General features: G+C 43.5%; 1 protein-coding gene across 1 annotated transcript in view; it reads right to left on the reverse strand.

The window, feature by feature from the left end:
* The window catches only part of SGPP2 (sphingosine-1-phosphate phosphatase 2), a gene marked incomplete at both ends in the record, with an annotated part of 127,440 nt that overhangs the window by 30,275 nt on the left and 73,374 nt on the right, over positions 1–23,791 (reverse strand). Inside the window, 2 exons of the mRNA XM_082631298.1 lie at positions 9,075–9,164; positions 12,635–12,814. Coding sequence (XP_082487424.1) covers positions 9,075–9,164; positions 12,635–12,814 — 270 coding nt within the window. The remainder of the gene's footprint in view (positions 1–9,074; positions 9,165–12,634; positions 12,815–23,791) is intronic.

Here is a 23,791-nt window from a genome sequence, read left to right on the forward strand (position 1 = left end):
GTTTTAAATAACACTCTAACCTTATTCAAATGTATGTATTTGTTCAGTTGTTCTTCAGGAGAAATTCTCAAAGAATTCCTGGGTCAAACAGTAGGCATCATACATTTTACTGCTTTTGATACATATTACATGAAAAAGTCCCTTAGGAGAATATCCCATTACTCAATCCCTTATCAACATCGTCTTTTAATTTTTTACCCATCTCACAGGCAAAAATTTTAAAATGACATCTCATTTTTATTTGTACTTGTTTTATGACTTTTTTTATATCCCTGTAAATACAGGTGGAATTGGCTCCTTATATTTATTGGACATTTTTATTTTTTCTTTCGGGAACTGCCTGTTCCTGTCTGTTTGTATGCTGGGCTTTTGCTTTATTATATTAATCCTTTGCCTGTCGCTTAATATATATTTTTTTATATACAGAAGCTTTTAAAAAATGGATGTAATCAGCTCTTCTAATCTTTTCTTTTGTGAGTTATCACATTTAATATCATGCCTAGAAAGGTCTTTCTCTATTTTATGTTTACATAAATATTCACTTATATTAATTTTTCCAAGTGTTTGTTTGGAAAAACAGCATGAAGAATATAGGAGGCTTCCTGGCTGAGGCAGACAAAAAGTCACTTCACCCCAGCACGTTGGGTTTGCTTCTGCCTTCATGGCTTTGAACTACTGATATTAAATATGCAGGATTCTTCTTTTCTAAGGGGTTCATCTGCCTTCTGAAGAAGGTGAATAGTTTATGAAACTAGATTGAATTTTCTTCCTATGATTGGATTTGGTTCAGAAATACAGTTTTATTCTCTGGTTTCAGTGGTTAGTTGAATCATGGCAAAGCATTTCATATCCCTTTCTCTTTGTTCCACTAGTAGGACAAAGTAGTAATGACTTAGAGAGCTGAAATGAAAATAAAGTGCCAGTGCATGCCAATATTTTCAGGAATGTCACAGCAACAGTGAGAATTTATGGCAGAAATTTGTGTATAAATTTCCCCAAGGGGCCAAAGAATTTTTTTTAAAAAATCATGTAAATAAATGGGAAGGTATGATTCATTTTACAAACGTTGATTTCACAAACAAATTTTGAAGACAGTGCTTTTTCCATTAAGAGAGGCATACAATTACAAGATGGAAAGAAGCCAGATCCCCAACTGACCCACCAGTCTGGACCACTCTGGTTTCTGGTGTGAGAAATACATTTAATTTTCTTTAAAAAAAAAAAAAAAAGAGGCACACGATTATAAGCTTACAGAAAAACTTCACCCTTCAATGAGACTGTAACACACTATATGATCCAAAAAGCAATAACCTAGGAAAAGAAAGAAAAATGGAGACTGGCTTCTACAGAAGGTTTAATCTGATCCCTTACTCTTATTTTAGTAGTAAATGGGACTCATGTAGAACACAAATACAACCCATGGTAGTGCTGCATCTCAAATCTGTACTCTGTATCTGAATGTGCTTGTTTTTCATGAGTAGTTGGGAAAAGTGAATGCATTCTCAATACACTCTAGACCTTAAGTATTTACCTGAGCTCCCTCTTCAGCAATCTGGGCTGTACAGGTACTTTGGTGTCATTCTCACTGAGGTAAACTACCTGCTTCCCCATCACCACCTCACCTGCCCAACTCAGCCTCAAGGGACCATCTCTGTAGCTGCAGGCCTAGTCCATTTGGCTAGGCTGCCCAGACATTGGCTCCCCTCCCCCATCAGACTAACTGTTGGTTGTCACACTCTGGCAGGCCTGACAACACATCCTACTGGAGCAGCTTCTGAGGCTCCAGGCCACAGAATGTTAGAGGCCAACAACTGCAGGAGGAAGGACATATAAGTAGCTTCTGGTCTGAGGCAAACTGGCCCAGGACCAGACTGTGCCTGCTTCAGCCCTTTAGGGCTTGGCCCACTGCCCCTAGGGACCTGTGAACTCTGCGTCATTCTGGTGCTTTGACCAACTTCTATCTTTGTGTATCTTCTGTGGGCTGTACTCAAGGCTCAGTCCAGCTCCCCGTCCTAGATTTAGGGCATTTCCAGTAGTCGATGCACCTCACACTTACACAACAGGTGGAAAAAGTTACCCCAACTGTGGCTTTTTAGACGGCACTGAGAAAGGAGATAAAAAATTAATTTGCCTATGTTTGTTGTTAGGAATACAAACCATGAGCAGTTCTTGCTGGAAACTGTGCAAAGTCCTAATTTTGGTTCAATTAATATAGAAGCATAAAGTGCCTTCAGTCTCCCTTTGTATCGTCCTAACAAATGGCTGTCTGAACTCCTCGTGCGGTGGTTTGATTAATGGCAATTTATTTTGTCTTAAACACACACACACAACAACAACTTTAAAAACAAGAGGGCAAGAGTGTTCTACCGTGAGTACTTATGACTTTTGAATCCAGAAATAATCCTCTATTTTAATGAAAGGGTAAAAATATTTCTCTCCAAGGTAAAGAGAAAAGAATGTGTATAATATTGTGGTGACTGATGCCTAGAAGCACAACCAAATTCCCTTTTTATCTCAGTAACTAACTCACCCAACAGGGTATAACAAAGTAGATCTTTGTAGGGTGTAATTTATATTACAATTCGCTTTCTCTCTATGTTAAGTAAGGCAGTTTGAAGTAAGTTTTTTTTTTTTAAAGTAGTTTCAAAGAACTTGAAAAAACACACCCAAAATGCTCTAGTCCAAAGCCAGAACATAGTTTTGTATGGTCTGCAGATAATTGAATATTTGAGAAACCTTTTCAACATTCTCCAACTCCAACCAAAACTAAAGCAATATTTAGGGGGAAAAAATGAGTAAGCAAATAAAACCTAATATCTATATAATTATTCACAGATCAAGCAATTTAGGGACAATAAAATAGAACAGCATCTCAGCTAACTCAAGTTTAAAATAACGGAACTATTCACTAACCTAACAACAACAATAATTCTGGCTAATTTTACTGCTCATATATTAGGGATGATTGCGTTATCAGTTAAAAGACTTAAAATCAATTCCGTATAAGTTGAGTTATTTCAGGTTTCACAAACACAGTACGATCAGCCTTCTTGATTTTCTCTAGTCCTCCTTTCCCCACAAACATAACGCCCCATTTTTGAGTCTTTCAAACAGTAGGAAAATGCAATGATGTCAATGCACAAAGTATGTCACTGGTGCTTTGCCTGCCGTCTTCTGGCAACAGATGCATTTTATTTTGGAGAAGAGGCCCTCTCACACGCCAGTACTAACCCTAACCGTCACTGCCAATCAGCCCCTGTTCACAAAGGCTGGCTTCTGGCCCAGCTCGTCCAATCACAATCCCCTGCAACCCCTTGGACAGTGTTTGGTACAGCAAGAGACTCATAATCCAGGCCAGGCCAATGAAAGTCTCCACTAGAATATTCTCAGGAGTAACGCAGAAAGAATTTAAGCCTTGGGTCTAGCATCAGAGAGAGGGCAGCCCAAGAGGATGGATCCACCATGTAGAGAGATATAGAAATGACCGAGGGGGCTTCCCTGGTGGCACAGTGGTTAAGAATCTGCCTGCCAATGCAAGGGACACGGGTTCAAGCCCTGGCCTGGGAAGATCCCACTTGCCGCAGGGCAACTAAGCCCAGGCGCCACAACTATTGAGCCTGAGCTCTAGAGCCCGCAAGCCACAACTACTGAGGCCACGTGCCACAACTACTGAAGCCTGCATGCCTACAGCCCGTGCTCCGCAACAAGAGAAGCCATGACAATGAGAAGCCCGCGCGCCGCAACTAAGACCCAACACAGCCATGAAGAAAAGAAAAGAAAAGAAAAGAAAAGAAAGAACCTAGGGAAAGAGTGGCGGAGACTTGCAATAGAGATCTAGACCCAGAGTCCCACACTCCCAGTGGCCACCTGCACCTCTGCCCTTCCTACAGTGTGGTTATAAAAACCAGTGTATGGGCTTCCCTGGTGGCGCAGTGGTTGAGAGTCCGCCTGACGATGCAGGGGACACGGGTTCGTGCCCTGGTCCGGGAGGATCCCACGTGCCGCAGAGCGGCTGGGCCCGTGAGCCATGGCCGCTGAGCCTGCGTGTCCGGAGCCTGTGCTCCACAACGGGAGAGGCCACAACAGTGAGAGGCCCGTGTACCGCCAAAAAAAGAAAAAAAAAACCCAAAAAACAGTGTATTTCCTTTCCAGCTTCAACAAGTTTGTGCTGGTTTCTGTTATTTGCATTCAAGGCATCCTGACTCATGCACAAGGTAAACACTTGAGTTTGGGCATTCTCAATCATGGTGAACTTACTTACTGGGTTGTTTTTCCAGTTCCTGTTCTTTGGGCACTGCCTTTGCAGCCCACAGGGGTGGCTTCTGGGGCCCTGTCTCTGCTCTGCAACCCTGCCTCCCTGTCAGGCTCCCATGCCCAAGGGTAACGCCCAGTCCAATCAAAGTTTCATCTCTGAGAGTGAAGGTCTGGATCTGAGAGAGAAGTTGTTAGGATCTGCGTTCTGTGCACCGTGGCACTCTGCAGGGAGAGGAAGACACGTACGAAGCTTAGTTGTTCGGCCCCATCTGTGTTGGATCCCACGGGCTACCCCACCTTTCCAGGCCATTCTACCCTCTCCCCTGCCCCTTCAGCTGGCTGTAATTGGCTTACTTTTCAAACCAAGAGAACATGAAATTATACACCAAAAAATTATTTCTGTAAATCATTGGTTAGGATGCTTTTTACTATGGGAAACACAATTTCAATAAAAATCAGCTTGGGCAAAAAGGAACAGCCAGCCTAGAGGTAGTGTGGCCCCAGGTATGGTACAAGAATGTCATCAGGGCCCCTGTGTTTTATTTCCATGTTTTGCCATAAACAGTGCTGACTTCTCTCAAAGGTCGATTCCCCCAAAGGCCCCAGTTGGGGCTACCTGTGTTGTTCCTCAGGAGATGGAGAAACGTTTCCATGCATGGAAGAGCATCATCAGATTTGGAAATAGTATCCTGGCAGTGGTGTAAGAAAAGCTTTAAGACATCTTTAAGAGTCAGAACTAATTTGACTTGATGACTCCCTGACTGATGGGTGTGGGAAGAGAAGAGCTTAGCACAGTGCCCAGGTTTCTCCCTTGGGCGTCCTGGTAGATAGAAGCAATGCCAGAGCTGGTTTGGCCGGATGGTGACACCACGTGCCGGTTCAATGTCTCCCCATGCTTCACTCAGATGTGCCCAGGAGTCAGCCAGAGCCTGTCCAGAAGGCTGATCTCACAGCAAACCACTCACCTTTGACAAGAGAGATTTCTTAACAGGCGAGATAAGCAAATGACTGCTTCTCTGTGAACTGTTCTTCCTCTTTATGCACGGAGAACCATTTATATGAAGCTGGCAGCCACCTGAATGACTCAGTGTGCTGTGAGCCTCCCAGCTGGGTGCAATTAGAGCCATTCACGCTGTGAACACAGTGGCTGCCTATACAGCACCTGTCCCCACTTTCCTTCCAACTCTTCTTTTGTCCAGGTTTGTGCCCTGGCCCAGCTCTAAGGGACAGTCTAATAGATGGCTCTCAACCCTGGCTGCACACTGAAATCAACTGAGGAACTTTGAAAAAACACCAATGCTTAGGACTGTATCTTTTATTGTGGTAAAAACCCCACATAGCATAAAATTTACCATCTTAACCGTTTTAAAGTGTACAGTTCAGTGGTATTAGGTACATTTACATTGTTGGACAACATCACCACTGTCCACCTCCAGAACTTTTTCATCTTCCCAAACTGAAACTCTGTACCCGTTAAATGATAACTCCTCATTCCCCCTCCCCTCAGGTTCTGGGAACCACCTTCTATTGTCTGTCTTTATGAATATAAGCAAAATCATAGAGTATTTGTCTTTGGTGATTGGTTTATTTCACCTAGCGTGATGTCTTCACGTTTCTTCCATGCTCTAGTGTGTGTCAGAATTTCCTTCCTTTTCAAGGTTGAGTAATATTCCACTGTGTGTATCTATCACATGTTATTTATCCATTCATCCATCAATGGACACTTGGGTTGCTTCTACATTTTGGCTACTGTGAATAATGCTGCTGCTATGATCGCAGATGTCCAAACATCCCCAAATATTTTCTTTAAAGTTTTCCATGGGATTTGAATGTGTAGCCAAGGTTGAGAACCACCAGTGTATGGCAGTCCCTAGAGAATGTGAAGAGTCCAGAGGAGAGGCACGCCACCTCAGTTGGCCTGATCCAGCTGTTCCATGCTAATTATAATTCTTATCATAGCCAGCAATTAGTAGCTCATACATCTGTCTCCATGAATAGATTTGGACACCTGGGAGGGTGAGGTAGGTTTTGTTTACCTCAGTATCTTCTAGATGTAGCTCCAAGCCTGTCACCCTGCAGAAGCTTATTAAGTTGCTGCTAAATAAAGACAACCAATCCATAATTCAACTCCATCTTTCTATTAAAAGGAACCATTCCCCTTTGCTACTAGAAATTATGTACCATTCTACCCTGGGCCATGTCTTTGGCTCTGGAGCCTGACTCAGACCTGGGCCTGAGTCAGGGTTTCAGATCTTTTTTTTTTTTTTTTAATTTTTTTTTTTAATTAAAAAATAAATTTTTTTAATTTGTTGTTTTTCTTTTAAATTTTTTTTTTTTTAATTTGTTAAAAAAATTTTTTTTAATTTGTTTTTGTTTTTGGCCATGCTGTGCAGCATGTGGGATCTTAGTTCCCTGACCAGGGATCGAACCCACACCCCTGCTTTAGAAGCGTGGAGTCTTAACCACTAGACCATCAGGGAAGTCCAGGGTCTCAGGTCTTTATGAGACAAAATTATACGTGTGAAGGAGTCCTGCACGGCAATGGTGGAGCAGGATGGGGGTGGGAGGCATAGTTGCTACTGCCCCTTGTTCCAGTTTTTTTTTGGAACGGATGCTCCAAAATGAGTGGTGGGACCCATTCCTTGCATCTCAAAGAGAGGTCTAAACGATCTTCCCCACAAATCTGTGCTTCCCTACCCCCTAACCCACTTTTAAAACTAAAGACAGACACGTAGCTGGATTTTTATTGAGGTGGGTTTTCTGTGCCCTCTATTCATGTCTGCAGCTCCACATTCTCATGTTTACTTTGGTTTTAATTTTAACCTGAGTTCCTAAGATCGCTTTTTATTAAAACCAATGGAAATTAAAAAGTAGCCCCAGATAAAAGAAATACTCAAACACCCGAGAGGGTTCTGCTTCATTCCATATTTAAGTCTGTGGACGTATTTGGAGAGAACCCTTTATAATGAGGAGCAGCGGTGTAGCAAATTGAGAATGCTCTTTCCCCTTTCCCCTTAAGTCTTAGAAGCCATGAGACACACTGTGCAAGGGGACGGGAACAGCAGGGACGTGTCTTGGTAGGTAGATAATAAGGCTGACCCCTAACTGCTCCCGTCGTATTTTCAAAATCTGGGCCCCCTTGCACCGGGCAGCACTCCAGGATCAGGGTAGGGCAAAACCAGCAACGTCACACAAATGCAGGACTTTACTGCAGGCTGCGATATTTTGTTCATCATGGAAAGTTTCTGCATTGATTTTGATTTTTTAAGTGTCATGTGAAAATCATTTCTTTTGATTTTGGAGTTGTTTGGCATCCCTTCAATTTCCTGCCTGACTTGCCTCACCCTGGGTCCAGCCCTGACTCCACTCACGTCCCCGCTTTCCTTGGAGTTATAATTTGTTTTTGTTTTGTTTTGCGGTACATGGGCCTCTCACTGTTGTGGCCTCTCCCGTTGTGGAGCACAGGCTCCGGACGCACAGGCCCAGCGGCCATGGCTCACGGGCCCAGCCGCTCCGCAGCATGTGGGATCTTCCCAGACCGGGGCATGAACCTGTGTCCCTTGCATCGGCAGGCAGACTCTCAACCACCGCGCCACCAGGGAAGCCCTAATTTGTTTTTTTCTTAAGAGGAAAGCATGATGTTGCTCCCTGAATCTCATGCAGCCACAAACGTCTTTCTCCGGGTTTACTTCCTCCCTGTTTTCTTCTGTCCATTTCGACAAACTCTCTCCCTAAATCTGTTCACCTCACCTCTGCGGCTTCTGCCATTCCACACCTCCCCCCACCTTTCCCAGGATGACCAACATCAGGGTACCAGGAAGAGAAACAAGAGGGCCAGTGAAGGCCGGCCTTTCCCTCTGAGGTCTGTTTTTTTTTGTTTTGTTTTTTGTTTTTTTTTTTTTTACGGTACGCGGGCCTCTCACTGTTGTGGCCTCTCCCGTTGCGGAGCACAGGCTCCGGACGCGCAGGCTCAGCGGCCATGGCTCACGGGCCCAGCCGCTCCGCGGCATGTGGGATCTTCCCGGACCGGGGCACAAACCCGTATCCCCTGCATCGGCAGGCGGACTCTCAACCACTGCACCACCAGGGAAGTTCCCTCTGAGGTCTTTTGCTAACATAATTTTTCAGCTTCACATGAAGAGTAACACAATGAGCAAGGACCTAGTCCTTTTTAAAGAAAACTTTCTTGCAGCAATTATGATGATAAATAGTGGCCTTGGTAAACCATGGCCAGCATTATGCGCTGGAACTCCAAGGTAGCTGGCTGCAACACTAGGAAATAGAACTGAGTAATTTTAACTGTGCTAACTATGGAAGCCCTGAAAAAAATTCCTAATACGGTAAAAACATGGACAGCTCTTTAAATGCAAACCCAGTATGGAAGGAAGCAAGCTCATGATTTTGGGCTCTTTTGACCTGGTGGGACTCCTACCCTGCAAGGGCAGCTGAGACCCCCAAATTTCACACCCACATCTTCGAGGACCAAGTGGAGAACTTCATCCATCACTCACATCCCTGACCCTGGGTGTTTTTCTGCACCTCGTGTTGCATCATCAGTGAACCAGCATGTAAACAAACTACCTGAATCTTTGTTACCATTCTAGCCAATCTTCAAAGTCATGAGGGTCTAGCCCAGTTCAGCCTCCTTCAGATCATCTTAATGATTCATTACTATTATTATACATGTGCCATATGATAATAATTCCTTAATTCATTGGCCTGATGGGAAATATAATTACATATGCAAATAACTTAATAAACACATACTAGCCACACTCCTATTCAGATAATCACCCCAAGACCTGCCCACAAAGGCTTACCAGTACTGTGTGCATCCCAGTGTAAAGTCTGCTGAGACTCACCAACGTGGAAAACACCACAGCCATCATCAGTCCCAAAACAAAGGGATACTGCAGGGGGAGAAGAGAAAACAAGGACATTAGGTCAGGTTCAGACACATACAATTTGATGCTGTGGAAGGGAACAGGATTTCTGATCCCGTAACACCTAGTCTCAATCTCATATTCCTTAGGCCAGCAGTCTGATGATCGAAAATCACTTGAAAAACGGGAAAACTAAGGAAAGAGAAGGGGAAGGTGCCTAGGAATATAGTTCTGGAAGGAAGTCTCACAACATATTGACATGCAAATAAGACACAGCAGAAAACTTGACCTTAGCTATTGTGCTACAAGTTTTAATGGAGTAAATAATGTTTTATTTCTACCTATTTTTAGATGAAAACTTATGAAATATACAGTATTTCCAAGAGGCAAGGTAGATAGACAGTTCTGTAATTTGGAAGTCCAACTAGCTACTTCCCCATCATGTGCTGTGATGATAAAGCTTGGCGACAATCAGCTTCTTGAGGAAGCCTGGGAACAATGGCTGCATGTTAAGACTGGGCATATTTCTGTACAGATGTCAAGGCAAGAGTCTAGACTTCACTGAATCTTGACATTTGCTCGTGAGTAATGCAAACAGCTGGAGGAATCTGGCTAACGACGAGTCATATAAAGAACACACAAGGGCTTCCCTGGTGGCGCAGTGGTTGAGAGTCCACCTGCCGATGCAGGGGACGCGAGTTCGTGTCCCGGTCCGGGAGGATCCCACGTGCCGCAGAGCGGCTGGGCCCGTGAGCCATGGCCGCTGAGCCTGCGCGTCCGGAGCCTGTGCTCCGCAACAAGAGAGGCCACAATAGTGAGAGGCCCGCGTACCGCAAAAAAAAAAAAAAAAAAGAACACACAAATATTCTGCTTATGAGCTAGACACAGAGCTATAATCCAGTTGCTTCAAGTACTAACGTCTGTGGTCTTAAGGATAAAGACGATAGAGAACTGTCTGTATTATGTGAAGTGATTTATGGTCACTATCTCATGTATCTTCACACAACCGTATGAAATAGGTTCTATTACTAGCCCAGTCCACAAATGAGGAAACCCTTAACCTTGATAATAAGTTGCATTAGTACTGAACTTTAGCACAAAGATGCTTGCCCATCCATCACCCCTCACAACAGGAGCCGGGGCTCAGAGATGTGCAATGACTTGCCCAAGGTCACACAGCCAGTAGTGACACAGTCCGAACCAGAAGCCACATCTTCTGAGTACAAGCCCAGCATGTTCTTTCCAATGCAACATCTGAGTATAATAACACAGGGTTGTGCATCTTTTCTTAAGATTTATCATTAACTGGGTCTCTGATTTTAATTGAAAAAGTGTTGAAAATTAATGAGTTAATGCATTCAGAATTTAGAGGTTGGTATTCGCCTGAACACATATTTATATAAATAAACCCATTTTTAGAGCTACTCATGAGTAAATAACCCCAAAAGCTGAATATATTTATTATTAAAAGTTAAATAGGAAAGAAGTGCATAACAACTCAGGCCTTAAGAAAACTATTGTGGGACTTCCCTGGCGGTACAGTGATTAAGACTCCGCACTTCCACTGCAGGGGGCACAGGTTTGATCCCTGGTTGGGGAATTAAGATCCCACATGCCGAGCGGTGTGGCCAAAAAAATAAAAAGAAAAAGAAAAAAGAAAGGAAAAGAAAACCGTTTCATCACATAAGCTGTAAGACATTTTTAAGAAGATTCAGGTGGCCTTAAAATAGCATATAAATGATTGTTGTTGCTTTCCTACAGTCAGAGCCACTCGTTGCTTTTTTCCTAAGAGAAGCATGTTCACAGGCTTCTCTGGATGCTGACAGCAGCCTGATGGGGGTCAGTGTTGGGCCCACTATGTCCTTCTGGGGCAGATGGCACGGGATATGACATAGCTCAGCAGTCTGCATTCAATTAATTCCGATAGTACGGGGCAGCTCAGACATTGTTTGATCCTGGCATGATATTTAAGTTACAAAAAAAGATTATACCTAGTTGGATATAATACTATACTTGTCCCTTTCCCATTTAGGAAACTGAGATCTGACCCCAGGTGACCAGGTAGAGGACCAGGTAGAGCCAGGACCTGACACTAATCTTATCCTCTTCCAGTCACATCAGGCTGACACCCCATTTCTTTTTTTGTGTGTGTGTGGTACGCGGGCCTCTCACTGTTGTGGCCTCTCCCGTTGCGGAGCACAGGCTCCGGACGCGCAGGCTCAGCGGCCACGGCTCACGGGCCCAGCCGCTCCGCGGCATGTGGGATCTTCCCGGACCGGGGCACGAACCCGCGTCCCCTGCATCGGCAGGTGGACTCTCAACCACTGCGCCACCAGGGAAGCCCTGACACCCCATTTCTGTACAACCTGGAACATGGAACATCCCTGGGTTTCTGGTGTAGAGGGACAGGAGAAGCAATACTGTCATTTACATACAAGACTGCTAGAGTTAATGAAATCTAAATTTTCCAACGGGTAAAAGGTAAAATTTCTGAAATTAAGCACAAAATTAGAGCAAGAGTTCTCAGAAAGGAAAAATAAATCTTCATTGCAGTAATAATATAACTTTTAAAAGGTCTTACTATAATTGGCATTTAAGCAGATATTAAGTGAAATTCTTCTCTTTTCAACATTTATTAATCTCCTGTCATTTAGACAGCTTTCTAGAAAGTATGGAATGATTATTTCTAACGGTTGAGCCCCCGAAAAAGGCAGAGACATCTTTGGGGGCTAATTTGGGAACAGACTATTTCACCCTGGGCCCTGGGACATGTAGCTGGAGGATTTGGTGAAATCATCTCAGCCCTGGAGGATCATTTACTAGGATCATAAACCCCTCGAGTCTCTTGCAAACAGAGGATGAGAGCACCTATTCAAGTGCCATCTGGTCGGGCAGCTCAGGGTGAAAATGCTTTCGGAAGCGGGATGCCACACACCCTGGTTATGTCTGTGGTGCTGTTGTCATTATTATTTTTTTAAATTAATTTATTTATTTTTGCTGTGTTGGGTCTTCGTTTCTGTGCGAGGGCTTTCTCTAGTTGTGGCAAGCAGGGGCCGCTCTTCATCGCGGTGCGCGGGCCTCTCATTATCGTGGCCTCTCTTGTTGCGGAGCACAAGCTCCAGATGCGCAGGCTCAGTAGTTGTGGCTCACGGGCCAAGTTGCTCCGTGGCATGTGGGATCCTCCCAGACCAGGGCTCGAACCCGTGTCCCCTGCATTGGCAGGCGGACTCTCAACCACTGCGCTACCAGGGAAGCCCCTGTTGTCATTATTAATGGTGTCCCCTTTCACTCTCGGGCACAACCTGCTTTGGGTACTAAATCATATGGCCACTTCATTTATAAAGAAATTGTCACTGACTGCTCAATACATTTTTGTTCCCCATCTTTATTTCATAAACTTCAAAGTCCTTCAGAAAAAGAAAATCCTGAAGGGAAACTCTCTGCTGCCTCGTCGTACGGATGGTGTTACACGGGAGGAAGGGGAGTGTGCGCCTTACCTGGTATCTGTCCGTGGTAGAGATGAGGAGGGTGAAGGAGATGGCCGTGGCTGCCATGGCGTGGGTGGACGGCATCCCATACTCAGCAATCACTCTCTTCTCCAGTTTCACAACAGGAGGGGAGAAGGGGCGGGGCCACTTCAAGACATCCTTGGCCACCTGGCCAATATACATCACCAACTGCCAAACCAAAGGATGGAGGTAAGTCTAACCAAATGAGCAAAATAAATAAACTCCTAGGTTCTATGAATTTATTTTGAGGTTTCCTGTTGGTTGGCTGAAATCACCTTTCTCTCTGACCTAGCGGCCTATGGGGAAGTCTTGTAGGGAGACATTTTAGTTGTTTAAAAGAGAAACAGGCCGGGACTTCCCTGGTGGTGCAGTGGTTAAGAATCCGCCTGCCAATGCAGGGGACACGGATTCGAGCCCTGGTCCGGGAAGATACCACATGCTGCGGAGCAACTAAGCCTGTGCTCCACAACTACTGAGCCTGCGCTCTAGAGCCCACGAGCCACAACTACTGAAGCCTGCGTGCCTGGAGCCCGTGCTCCGCAACAAGAGAAGCCACTATGAGAGGCCCGCGCACCGCAACAAAGGGAAGCCCCTGCTCTCTGCAACCAGGGAAGGTCCGGGCACAGCAACAAAGATCCATCACAGCAAATAAATAAATAAATACATAAATAAATAAATTTCTAAACAAAAAAGAAAAAAGAGAAACAGCCCTTCTGGATTCCAGAGGCTCACTGGGCAACTAAGATATGACACTAACACATGTCTTACTTATTTTGGTCATATATTTAACATTTGTATAGCTGGTATGTGTGCCAAGCACTGGTCTAAGAACATTACAAATATTAACTCACTTAATCCAATAATACCTGTAGAATGCAGACCCATTTTACAGAGGGGTAAACCGTTGTACATAGTTAGTAAGTGGCAAGACTTAACGGATTCAAATCCAGAGAGTTTCGCTTCAAAAAATATGTGCCTTAAACTACCACGGTAATACCTTCGGGATGGTCCTGGGCAAAGAATCTAATACTCAAATCAGACAGCACTTCTTTTCAAGTTTTAACCAAAAAAGTGACTTCTGGAACTTCTGGCTTAAAAGTTTTTGAATGCCACTGTTACTCCTGATATATGTAGGCAATATACTGGATATAGTTTAACTTTTTTCAGTAATTGAGAGCATCATACAATAAATTGCTTGACTATTTTCAACCCTAAAATAAACACAACTCAATCTGGAAGTTTTTTAATTGATTTTTTTTTCCATGATGCCATTAATGAAAAAATCCCTTTCTCTTTTTCCCTTAAAGTACAACACAGGTATCAGAATTGATTTCCATACCCTCCTGAGATGAATAGGACTGTTAACAATAGACTTATTTACTTTGTCAGAGAGCTTCACAGGACATTTCCGTGATCTGTTATAAAAGAGGGAGAAGCAACCCATTCACTTAAGTCTCTGCATTTGCAACCCAAAGTGTGGTCTGAGGACAGGCAGCATCCACACCACATGAGAGCTGTTTTAAGATGCAGAACCTCAGGCCCCAGCCTGTACCTACGGAACTGGAACCCTCATTTTCACAAGACTCCCGGGTGGCTCATGTGCACATGAGAATTTGAGAAGCACGGCCGGCTTTACACTGTATTCTTGCACAGGTCACTTTGTCATGGGCTTTAATTATAAACCTCCTCATCTTACCATGATCGCATTGATCTTACTAGGGCTTTATTTAGCTTGTGATGGATGGAGTTACTTGGCTTTGGAACAAAACCCGCTATGAAGGACTATTTCAAAATACTTTTGATTAGTCAGCCAGATTGCTTTAGAGTTTCCCACATTGTGGTGCTTTCTTTTAACTCATCTAGTTGCCGGTGAATTCTGAACATTAGCCCAGCACACTCAGCATCCCCCAGAAGACGCTGCATATGTTTTTGTGCTCTGCGGCCACTTTGCTCTGGGTTAAAAATCAAGAACCACTGTCTGTGCACAGCAGGCCAAATCCACAGGCTTTAAAGCCTCAGTGACAATCACTCCAAATTCCATAGCTGCGATTTCTAATCAGACTTTGAAACTTAACCTCTTTACCATCCCCTTATTACCAGAAACTACTGTTTTGGAAACCAGCTTACTCTTTTATGTTTCTGCCTCTCCCTCCTGTGAACCTATAAAAACCACATCAGACCGACTATTTTCTGGGGAGTTGGAAAACTTGCAGATGTTGTTGACTACTAAGAATTTCTCAGAAGATGCTAGGATAGAAATGTTTCTCAACCCTGCCCCTTCCCCACTCATCAACATCAAAAAGAATATTACAGGCATTATGACTAACTCTAGTTCACTCAAAAATACACAGAATCTTCAGACAGGAAACGTTAAAATCATAGAGTGAAGACAGACTGTGTGACCCTCACTCAGACAAAATTTAATTTCCTTGAAGTCCATGAGTTTCTTCGACTTCATTTATCTTTTGCCTTCTATATCTGAAGGATGTTTTTAAGAATGAGGACCATTGTTCATTTTATTTAAAAGTGTTCCCATAGCAACACACTGTTTCTGATCAATAAGTTTCAAAATAGCAATCACTGTCACGACAGAGCTCTTCAAACCAGAGAAAGTGGAGCTATGTTTTTCAGGTTGTAGGGAAAGAGTACCACTCACAGGGTGACAAGTCCTGTCTCTGTCAGTTTGCATTCATTACAGCAAACCTACGATGTGCCCAGCCCTGTATTAGGTCTCCAACCTTGAGTGGGGAAAACAATCACACAGAGCATCTCTCATAATGCAAATATGCTTTGGAAAAAAATTATACACAGAATTACATGGGTATGTATATATGTAGAGACAGACTTTGGCTCAACCCAAGACACCAGGAGCACTGAGGTGGAATGTTAAAAGAAGATTGTTTAAGACGAGGGGTGGATAGAGAAGCATCCACTTCGCAAGAATAGCATGAGCAAAGACTTAGAGAAGGGATGTTGGGCGGGTGGTATATAGAGGGACCTCCGAGGCAGTTAGGACCAGCAGAGTTTGAATTGTGGAGCACACCATTACACATCAGTTAGAATGGCTGAGATGAAAGGAACTGACCGTACTAGGTGTTGGGAGGATATGGGGAGTAACTGGAACCCTCACACAGCCCTGGAGCAGGTGCAAAATGATACAACCACTTTGGAAAAGCAGTTTGGCAGTTTCTTAAAAAGTTAAAACATATGATTTCCATATGACCCAGCCATGCCAATCCTAGGTATTTACCCTCAAAGAGTGAAAGCGTAAGTCACGCAAAGATTTGTATATGACCATTGATGGCAGCTTCTTTGTAATGGCCCCAAACCGGCAACAACCCAATTTCCATCAACAGGTGAATAGATAAACAAATTGTGGTATAATCATACAACTGAATACTTCGCAGCAAAAACAAAAAAATAAACTATAGATATCATGCTACAACATAGATGGATCTTAAAATAATTATGCTGAATGAAGAAGCCAGGACAAAAACAAACAAAAGTACATACTCTATGATTTTGTTTATATAAAATTCTTGGAAATAGAAATGACTCTATAGGATAGAAAGCCGATCAGTGGTGGCCAAAAAGGAAGGAAAGAAATTACAAATGGGCATGAGGAAACTTCTGGGTAATGAAGTTTTAATTATGTCTTAACTATGTTTTAATTATGTCTGTCTTAATTATGGTGATAATTTTAGGGGTATGTATATATATCAAAATGTGCCAAGTTGTACATTTTAAATATGTGTAAACTTTGTGAATATACTAAAAATTATTGCATCATACGCTTTAAAGTTTACTGCATGTCAGTCACATCTTAAAAAGCTGTTGTCTTAGCCAGCTTGGGCTGCTATAACAACCAACCACAGACTGGGTGGCTTATAAACAGGAATTTATTTCTCTCAGTTCCGGAGGATGAAGTGCAAGATCAAGGCACTGGCAGATTCAGTATCTGGTAAGCGCCTGTTTCCTGGATCAGACAGTCACCTTCATAGCACTAAAAGAAATGAGCTTTCAAGCCATGAAAAGACATGGAAGAATCTTAAACGCATATTACCAAGTGAAAGAAACCAATGTGGAAAGGCTACATACTGTATGAATTCATCTATATGACATTTTGATAAAAGCAAACTATGGAGATGGTAAAAAGATCAGTGATTGCCGGGGGGTGGGGACATGGGTAAGTGGTGCACAGAGAATTTTTAGGGCATTAACACTATTCTGTATGATACTCTAATGGTGAATACACATCATTACACATTTGTCCAAACCTATGGAATGTACAACACCAAGAATGAACTCTAATGTAAACTAAGGACTTTGGGTGCCAGTGTAGGATCCTCAGTTGTAACAAATGTCCCACTCTGGTGGACAGGATGCATGTGTGGGTGCGGGGGGTATACAGGAACTCTCTATACTTCCTGCTCAATTTTGCTGTGAACCTAAAACTACTCTAAAAGTAAAGTCTATTAAAAAGAGTACTGTGGCAGAAGAGAACTACTTCTCCATTTAGTTCACAGTAAAAGAGTATAATGATTAACTCAGTATGGCTTGCCCTCAACGGAGGACTTTGCTCTGTATTGTTGAAAGGCCCTTCTACCCAAAGGGACCAAATTAAGTTCCATCATCCATCAAGCTCCTTTGGGCTGAGGCCCCGAAGGCCTATGTGTAAAAGCGAAAATCCACGGGGAGGCAAGGCAGGAAGCAATTATGGCTCATTAACGCCTCAGCAACCTAGCTGGGTCCCCTGCATGGTGCTGATGGTGCAGGGGCCCCGTAGCGTTTCAGGATGAGGAATTAGCCTACTTGCTTACTTCTTCCCTAATTAACGTATAGGTGGAAAGAAAATCCAGTTCTCTGGATTGTCTACTGTTGACCCCATGCAGACAAAAGGCTTTTCTAGAGAACCAATTCTGTCAAAATGAAATGTGTCTTCACAAGTTAGAAGAATTTCCAATCTGGGGATCTGTCCTTGATGCTTGGGCTCTTTGGGGCCAGCAGAGAAAACTGTGCCTTTTCTCTTAATGTGGTGGGCCTCCCTAGTTATTACAATCCAAAATGACAATTTTTCTGTGTCTAACACAGCTCTGATGAACAGAATTTAGTCTTCACGCCTGGATAAATAAAACCTAGATAGTTTAGGAAACAGAAGGTCCTTGAAATAACATTACTAGTAAAGCAGCCACGGGATTTTAGAGAACAGCCATACATTTATTGTTTACGCTCTGAGACTGCTGCCTGCCCCCACTGCCGCCTCTGTCCGCCTCCCAAAGCATCCCCATCCCATCGTGTGAAGGCTCCACTGTTATTATAATCAAAGCTGAATCCTCTGCAAAAAGAAGGGAGCACCGAGAGGCTCTTTTCAAATTACACCCGCCACCCCGCCCCCGCCGCAAACACACAAATTATGCTAAACTCTAACATCTTTCTTCCCTCTGGCTACACCCTCAGCCCACTTCACCATGGGGAAATCACAGTGCAAGCGATTAGCTAACAGGGAGGTAAGGTATCCCTCAGGTCTCATGGGACAGAAACACGGTGAATGACTCGGATTTATAGTCTATCCGTGGATTTGTTTTTAAAAAGTCAGGAATTAGTTTCATCATTCTAGAGAACAATGAGATGTAACGCAAAGACCACAGCTTCTCTACCCATCCCGTTTCTTCATCTGTCCAAATTAAGCTCATTCCCCTTGCTCTCAGGTTACTAACATGATAATTTGGATGAAGAAAGATCAGACACCAAACTATCTCACTCTTAGGTACATACTCAAGAACACTGAAAATATATGTCCTCACAGAAACTTGTACATGGATATAACATTCTTAACATTATCCTTCACAATAGCCCTGAAGTTTAAACAACCCAAATGTTCATCAACCGATGAATGCATAAACAAAATGGGGTATATCCCTACAGTGAAATATTATTTGACCTTAAAAAACGAAGTACTGGCCTTCCCTGGTGGCGCAGTGGTTGAGAGTCCGCCTGCCGATGCAGGAGACACGGGTTCGTGCCCCGGTCCAGGAAGATCCCACATGCCGCGGAGCGGCTGGGCCCGTGAGCCATGGCCACTGAGCCTGCGCGTCTGGAGCCTGTGCTCCGCAGCGGGAGAGGCCACAACAGTGAGAGGCCCGCGTACCGCAGAAAACAAACAAACAAAAAAACAACAAAAAAAAGTACTGATACATGCTACAAGGATGAACTTTGAAAACAGTGTGCTAAGTGAAAGAAGCCAAACCAGAAAAGGACAAACATTGTATGACTCCATTTATATGAAGTGTTCGGAACAGGCAAATCCACAGAGATGGAAAGTAGATTAGTGGTTGTCTAGGGTGGGATGGGGGTTAGGGGAAGGGGAGTGAGTGCTGGTAAATATGGGGTTTCTTTTTAGGGAGATGCAAATGTTCTGGAGGTAAACGCTGGTGATGGTTGCACAACTTTGTGAATATACTAAAACCACTGAACCATATGCTTTAAAAAGGTTAATATTCATCGTAGCCCACTGAAAAAAAGATAAACTAGACATAAAGATGGATTCTGGGGGCTTCCCGGGGGCTTCCCGGGGGCTTCCCGGGCTTCCCGGGGGCTTCCCTGGTGGCGCAGTGGTTGAGAGTCCGCCTGCTGATGCAGGGGACACGGGTTCGTGCCCCGGTCCGGGAAGATCCCACATGCCGCGGAGCGGCTGGGCCCGTGAGCCATGGCCGCTGAGCCTGCGCGTCCGGAGCCTGTGCTCCACAGCGGGAGAGGCCACAACAGTGAGAGGCCCGCGTACCGCAGAAAACAAACAAACAAAAAAAACAGGGCCTCCCTGGTGGCGCAGTGGTTGAGAGTCCGCCTGCCGATGCAGGGGATACGGGTTCGTGCCCCGGTCTGGGAGGATCCCATATGCCGCGGAGCGGCTGGGCCCGTGAGCCATGGCCGCTGGGCCTGCGCATCCGGAGCCTGTGCTCCGCAACGGGAGAGGCCACAACAGTGAGAGGCCCGCATACCGCAAAAAAAAAAAACAAACAAACAAACAAAAAAAACGAAAAAAAGTACTGAGATGCAAAAGGGAGGGGATATGGAAACATATGTATATGTATAACTGATTAAATTTGTTATAAAGCAAAAATAAAAATAAAATAAAATAAAAAAATAAAAAAAAAAGTACTGATACATGCTACAAGGATGAACTTTGAAAACAGTGTGCTAAGTGAAAGAAGCCAAACAAGAAAAGGACAAACATTGTATGACTCCATTTATATGAAGTGTTCGGAACAGGAAAATCCACAGAGATGGAAAGTAGGTTAGTGGTTGTCTAGGGCGGGATGGCGGGGTAGGGGAAGGGGAGTGAGTGCTGGTAAATATGGGGTTTCTTTTTAGGGAGATGCAAATGTTCTGGAGGTAGACGCTGGTGATGGTTGCACAACTTTGTGAATATACTAAAACCACTGAACCATATGCTTTAAAAAGGTTAATATTCATCGTAGCCCACTGAAAAAAAGATAAACTATCCATAAAGATGGATTCTGGGGGCTTCCCTGGTGGCGCAGTGCTTGAGAGTCTGCCTGCCAATGCAGGGGACATGGGTTTGAGCCCTGGTCCGGGAAGATCCCACATGCCGCGGAGCAACTACGCCCGTGAGCCACAACTACTGAGCCTGTGCGTCTGGAGCCTGTGCTGAGCAACAAGAGAGGCCACGATAGTGAGAGCCCCGCACACTGCGATGAAGAGTGGCACCGGCTTGCCACAATTAGAGAAAACCCTCGCACAGAGACGAAGACCCAACACAGCAAAAATTAATTAATTAATTAATAAACTCCTACCCCCAACATCTAAAAAAAAAGATGGGTTCTTCTCTGTGCCCTTGAAGGCTTTTGCTCCCAAATGCTATTAACAATGCCTTCAAATATTGAATCAATAGAAGCAGCTATGGCTTCCATTAATATTCTCTTCAGAAGTGCTGCCCAACTCTGTTCCACACCCCAGTTCTACAGGGCACTGACATGGCGACCCCACAGGACACAGAGAAAGCTGCTGAAAATCTACCTACTCAAACCCATAAGTATGGGATTCAGTTTAAGAGCAATTTTAAGCTCTGGAGGCTTTTCAGATGCACAGTTTTACAAAAAAAGACTGACTGCACTAGCCTGTGTGTGTTTTTGTTTATTCAGTGTTCAGTCTTTTTTTTTTTCTCCCTAGAATACACACTGCTCTGTGGTCTCCTATTTGGCTTCAGGGAGTGAATTAAAAGCAGGTCTTTGTTATGGTTACTTGGGAACATTCTAGAGACTACTGCTTACCATCCAGTGTAAAAAGTTGTTTTCATTTGGTGAATGCCCTCTCCTCCTTGTGGCATTATTTTTATTTACTTTTTTAAATTCACAGCCCTTCTACAGTGTATGTCACGTGGGTTTGTGTGTGTTTGTGGAGGGTGGCGTGATGGTGAGTCACTGGGACAAGCAGGTGTAATTTCAAACTAATAAAATTTCATTCCACGCCTGAAACACCAAAACAAAGAAACTACAGAGCAAACACCGTAAATCACAGAAGACTCTCAGCAAACTGGTCTTGACATATTCCAGGTTCTGTAAAAATGGAGATACAATAATGAAAGCAAATGGCAGGTGAGAAAAATAAAATGATTAAGTGACATTTTCCTGTTCTTTCTAATGCTCCATTTTTTCAAGCTCAGATCTGTGTCTGAAATTTTTGAAGACAAACACTAAAGGTACAAAGATTAGTAATTAAGTCATAGATGTATGCCTGTATATCTTTAGGAAAGTTACTTTAAAACAGTTGAGGTTTCTTTTCGTTATTAAGGAGGACTTCAGTTAAGTAATAACTAATATTTGTGCAGTGACTTTTAAGTGTATTTTCATAGACATTACTTTAATATTCATATCATTCCTGTTTTACAGATGAGGAAATTGAGGCTTAAAGAAGGTGAACGTCCTCCTAAAGAAAATACAATGCGTGTAGAGAAGCTGGGCTTTAATTTCGCTCTGATGCCAAATCCTATGGTCTTTTCACCACGCCCCCCCTCCCCCAACCCGTCATGACAATTATTACTGAGACCAGATACCTATTTTTAAAGAACCCAAATTCTGTGATCCTAACCCATTATATCCATGTAACACTCACTAGAGGCCACCTGGCTGCCCTTGGGGCTCAGAGATTAAGATGTCACAACTGATGAGACAGTTGCTAAATTCTTATCCACACCATTCCACCAGTAACAGTCCAGCAGAAGTCTGGGACCAGTGTCCTTTACTCACCACTGGATAGATGTCACATCCAAAATGATGCCCATTGAAGGAATTGGTGTCTTCAGTCTTAGGAAATGTAGAGCATACAAAAGTTAAAGTCATGCATAAGCCCACCTTCCTTTGGACAGCTAACCAACCACAAAAACCTGGAAACAACTCTAAATATTCATGACAGGACACCAGTTAAATTATGCAACTGTTAAGAAAACATTGTGAGATATACTATTAAATGAAAAAAGCAAGAGGCAGCAAGAGTATATTTTGATCCCATTTGTAATTTTAAAAATGTATTTATAAGTAAATGCATGTAGGTTACATGAGGAACTGTGGATATTGGATCCACTGAGGGTTAGAACTGAGGGTTGGGGTGGGTGCCTTGGGTGCCATTTGAGTTTTGCATGCAAAAACAAATAAGCCTTGCTTCAGATAACAATGTAATCACTGCTAAGCAAACTTACTATTAGACTCCTCCCTCACATTTCTAATATATATTTTGTTCAATTTTATTTATTTACTTTTATACAGCAGGTTCTTATTAGTTATCTATTTTATACACATCAGTGTATACATGTCAATCCCAATCTCCCAACTCATCACACAACCACCACCCCCGCCCCCCCCCCCCCCCGCTTTCCCCCCTTGGTGTCCATACATTTGTTCTCTACATCTGTGTCTCTATTTCTGCCCTGCAAACCACTTCATCTGTACCATTTTTCTAGATTCCACGTATGTGCGTTAATATATGATATTTGTTTTTCTCTTTCTGACTTATTTCACTCTGTATGACAGTCTCTAGGTCCATCCACATCTCTACAAATGACCCAATTTCGCTCTTTTTTATGGCTGAGTAATATTCCATTGTATATATGTACCACATCTTCTTTATCCATTCATCTGTCGATAGGCATTTAGCTTGCTTCCATGTCCTGGCTATTGTAAATAGTGCTGCAATGAACATTGGGGGTGCATGTGTCTTTTTGAATTATGTTTTTTTCTGGGTATATATGCACAGTAGTGGGATTGCTGGGTCATATCTAAGTATATTAATTGTCAGTCCTGCTGACCCTAGAAAAAAATAACTGCAAAATAATACTGAAAGATCAAAACCTTTATTTTTACAGACCCCTGAAAGCACAAATGCAATAGACATTAGCCACATGCCAGGTTCAACTTTCTCATCTGATTAAAACCACAAACTATTCCCATCTCCCAGCGTGCTGCCACAGGTCTCTGTGGATAACCCAGCCAGCCAGCCAGCCTAGGCAACAGCCGCACACACACACAAAGGCACTTAAGGACAATGTCAATTAAATATAGTCTCAGATTTTGATGCTGGCATGGGTACTGTCCTCAACAAGCACGTCACCAAAGGTATTCCTCAGTATGACCATGAATCTGGCCAGAGCAACTGCATGGACGATCTGATAGCCCACGTGGCCTCTAAGGAGTCAGAGTCCTGGACTGTCCTCCCCTGCAAAGGCGTGAGGAGCAGAGAGAGGCTCTCAGCCACGGAGGAATCCCTGCCTCAATTCTACCCCCAATATGCCAAGAATCTTCCATCCTCTCTATACAGGTACCATTAGGAGTGGTGAGAAAGGGGGGACTTAAGAGTCTTCCTTTGTTGTGTACCATTGGTACCAACAATAAAATCCACACTGTGCACAGTGAGGGCACAGATGAGGAAATAAAACCCATGGCGACACATAAAATTGATATGATAATCACTGACATTATAATCTCGCACACTGTAATCACCAAAAAACCCCAGAACTAAACAACAACAAAAAAACCCCGGTGGTCTGTAATTTACACATTGATCCGAAACAACCAGGGACTGAGCCCTCCATCAGCTTCCAGTGGGAACAGTCCCAAAACAGCTGGCCTCACA

This window comes from Mesoplodon mirus (assembly GCF_964341445.2).
Source record: "Mesoplodon mirus genome assembly, chromosome: 8".
In the NCBI taxonomy this organism is placed as follows: Eukaryota; Metazoa; Chordata; class Mammalia; order Artiodactyla; family Ziphiidae; genus Mesoplodon; species Mesoplodon mirus.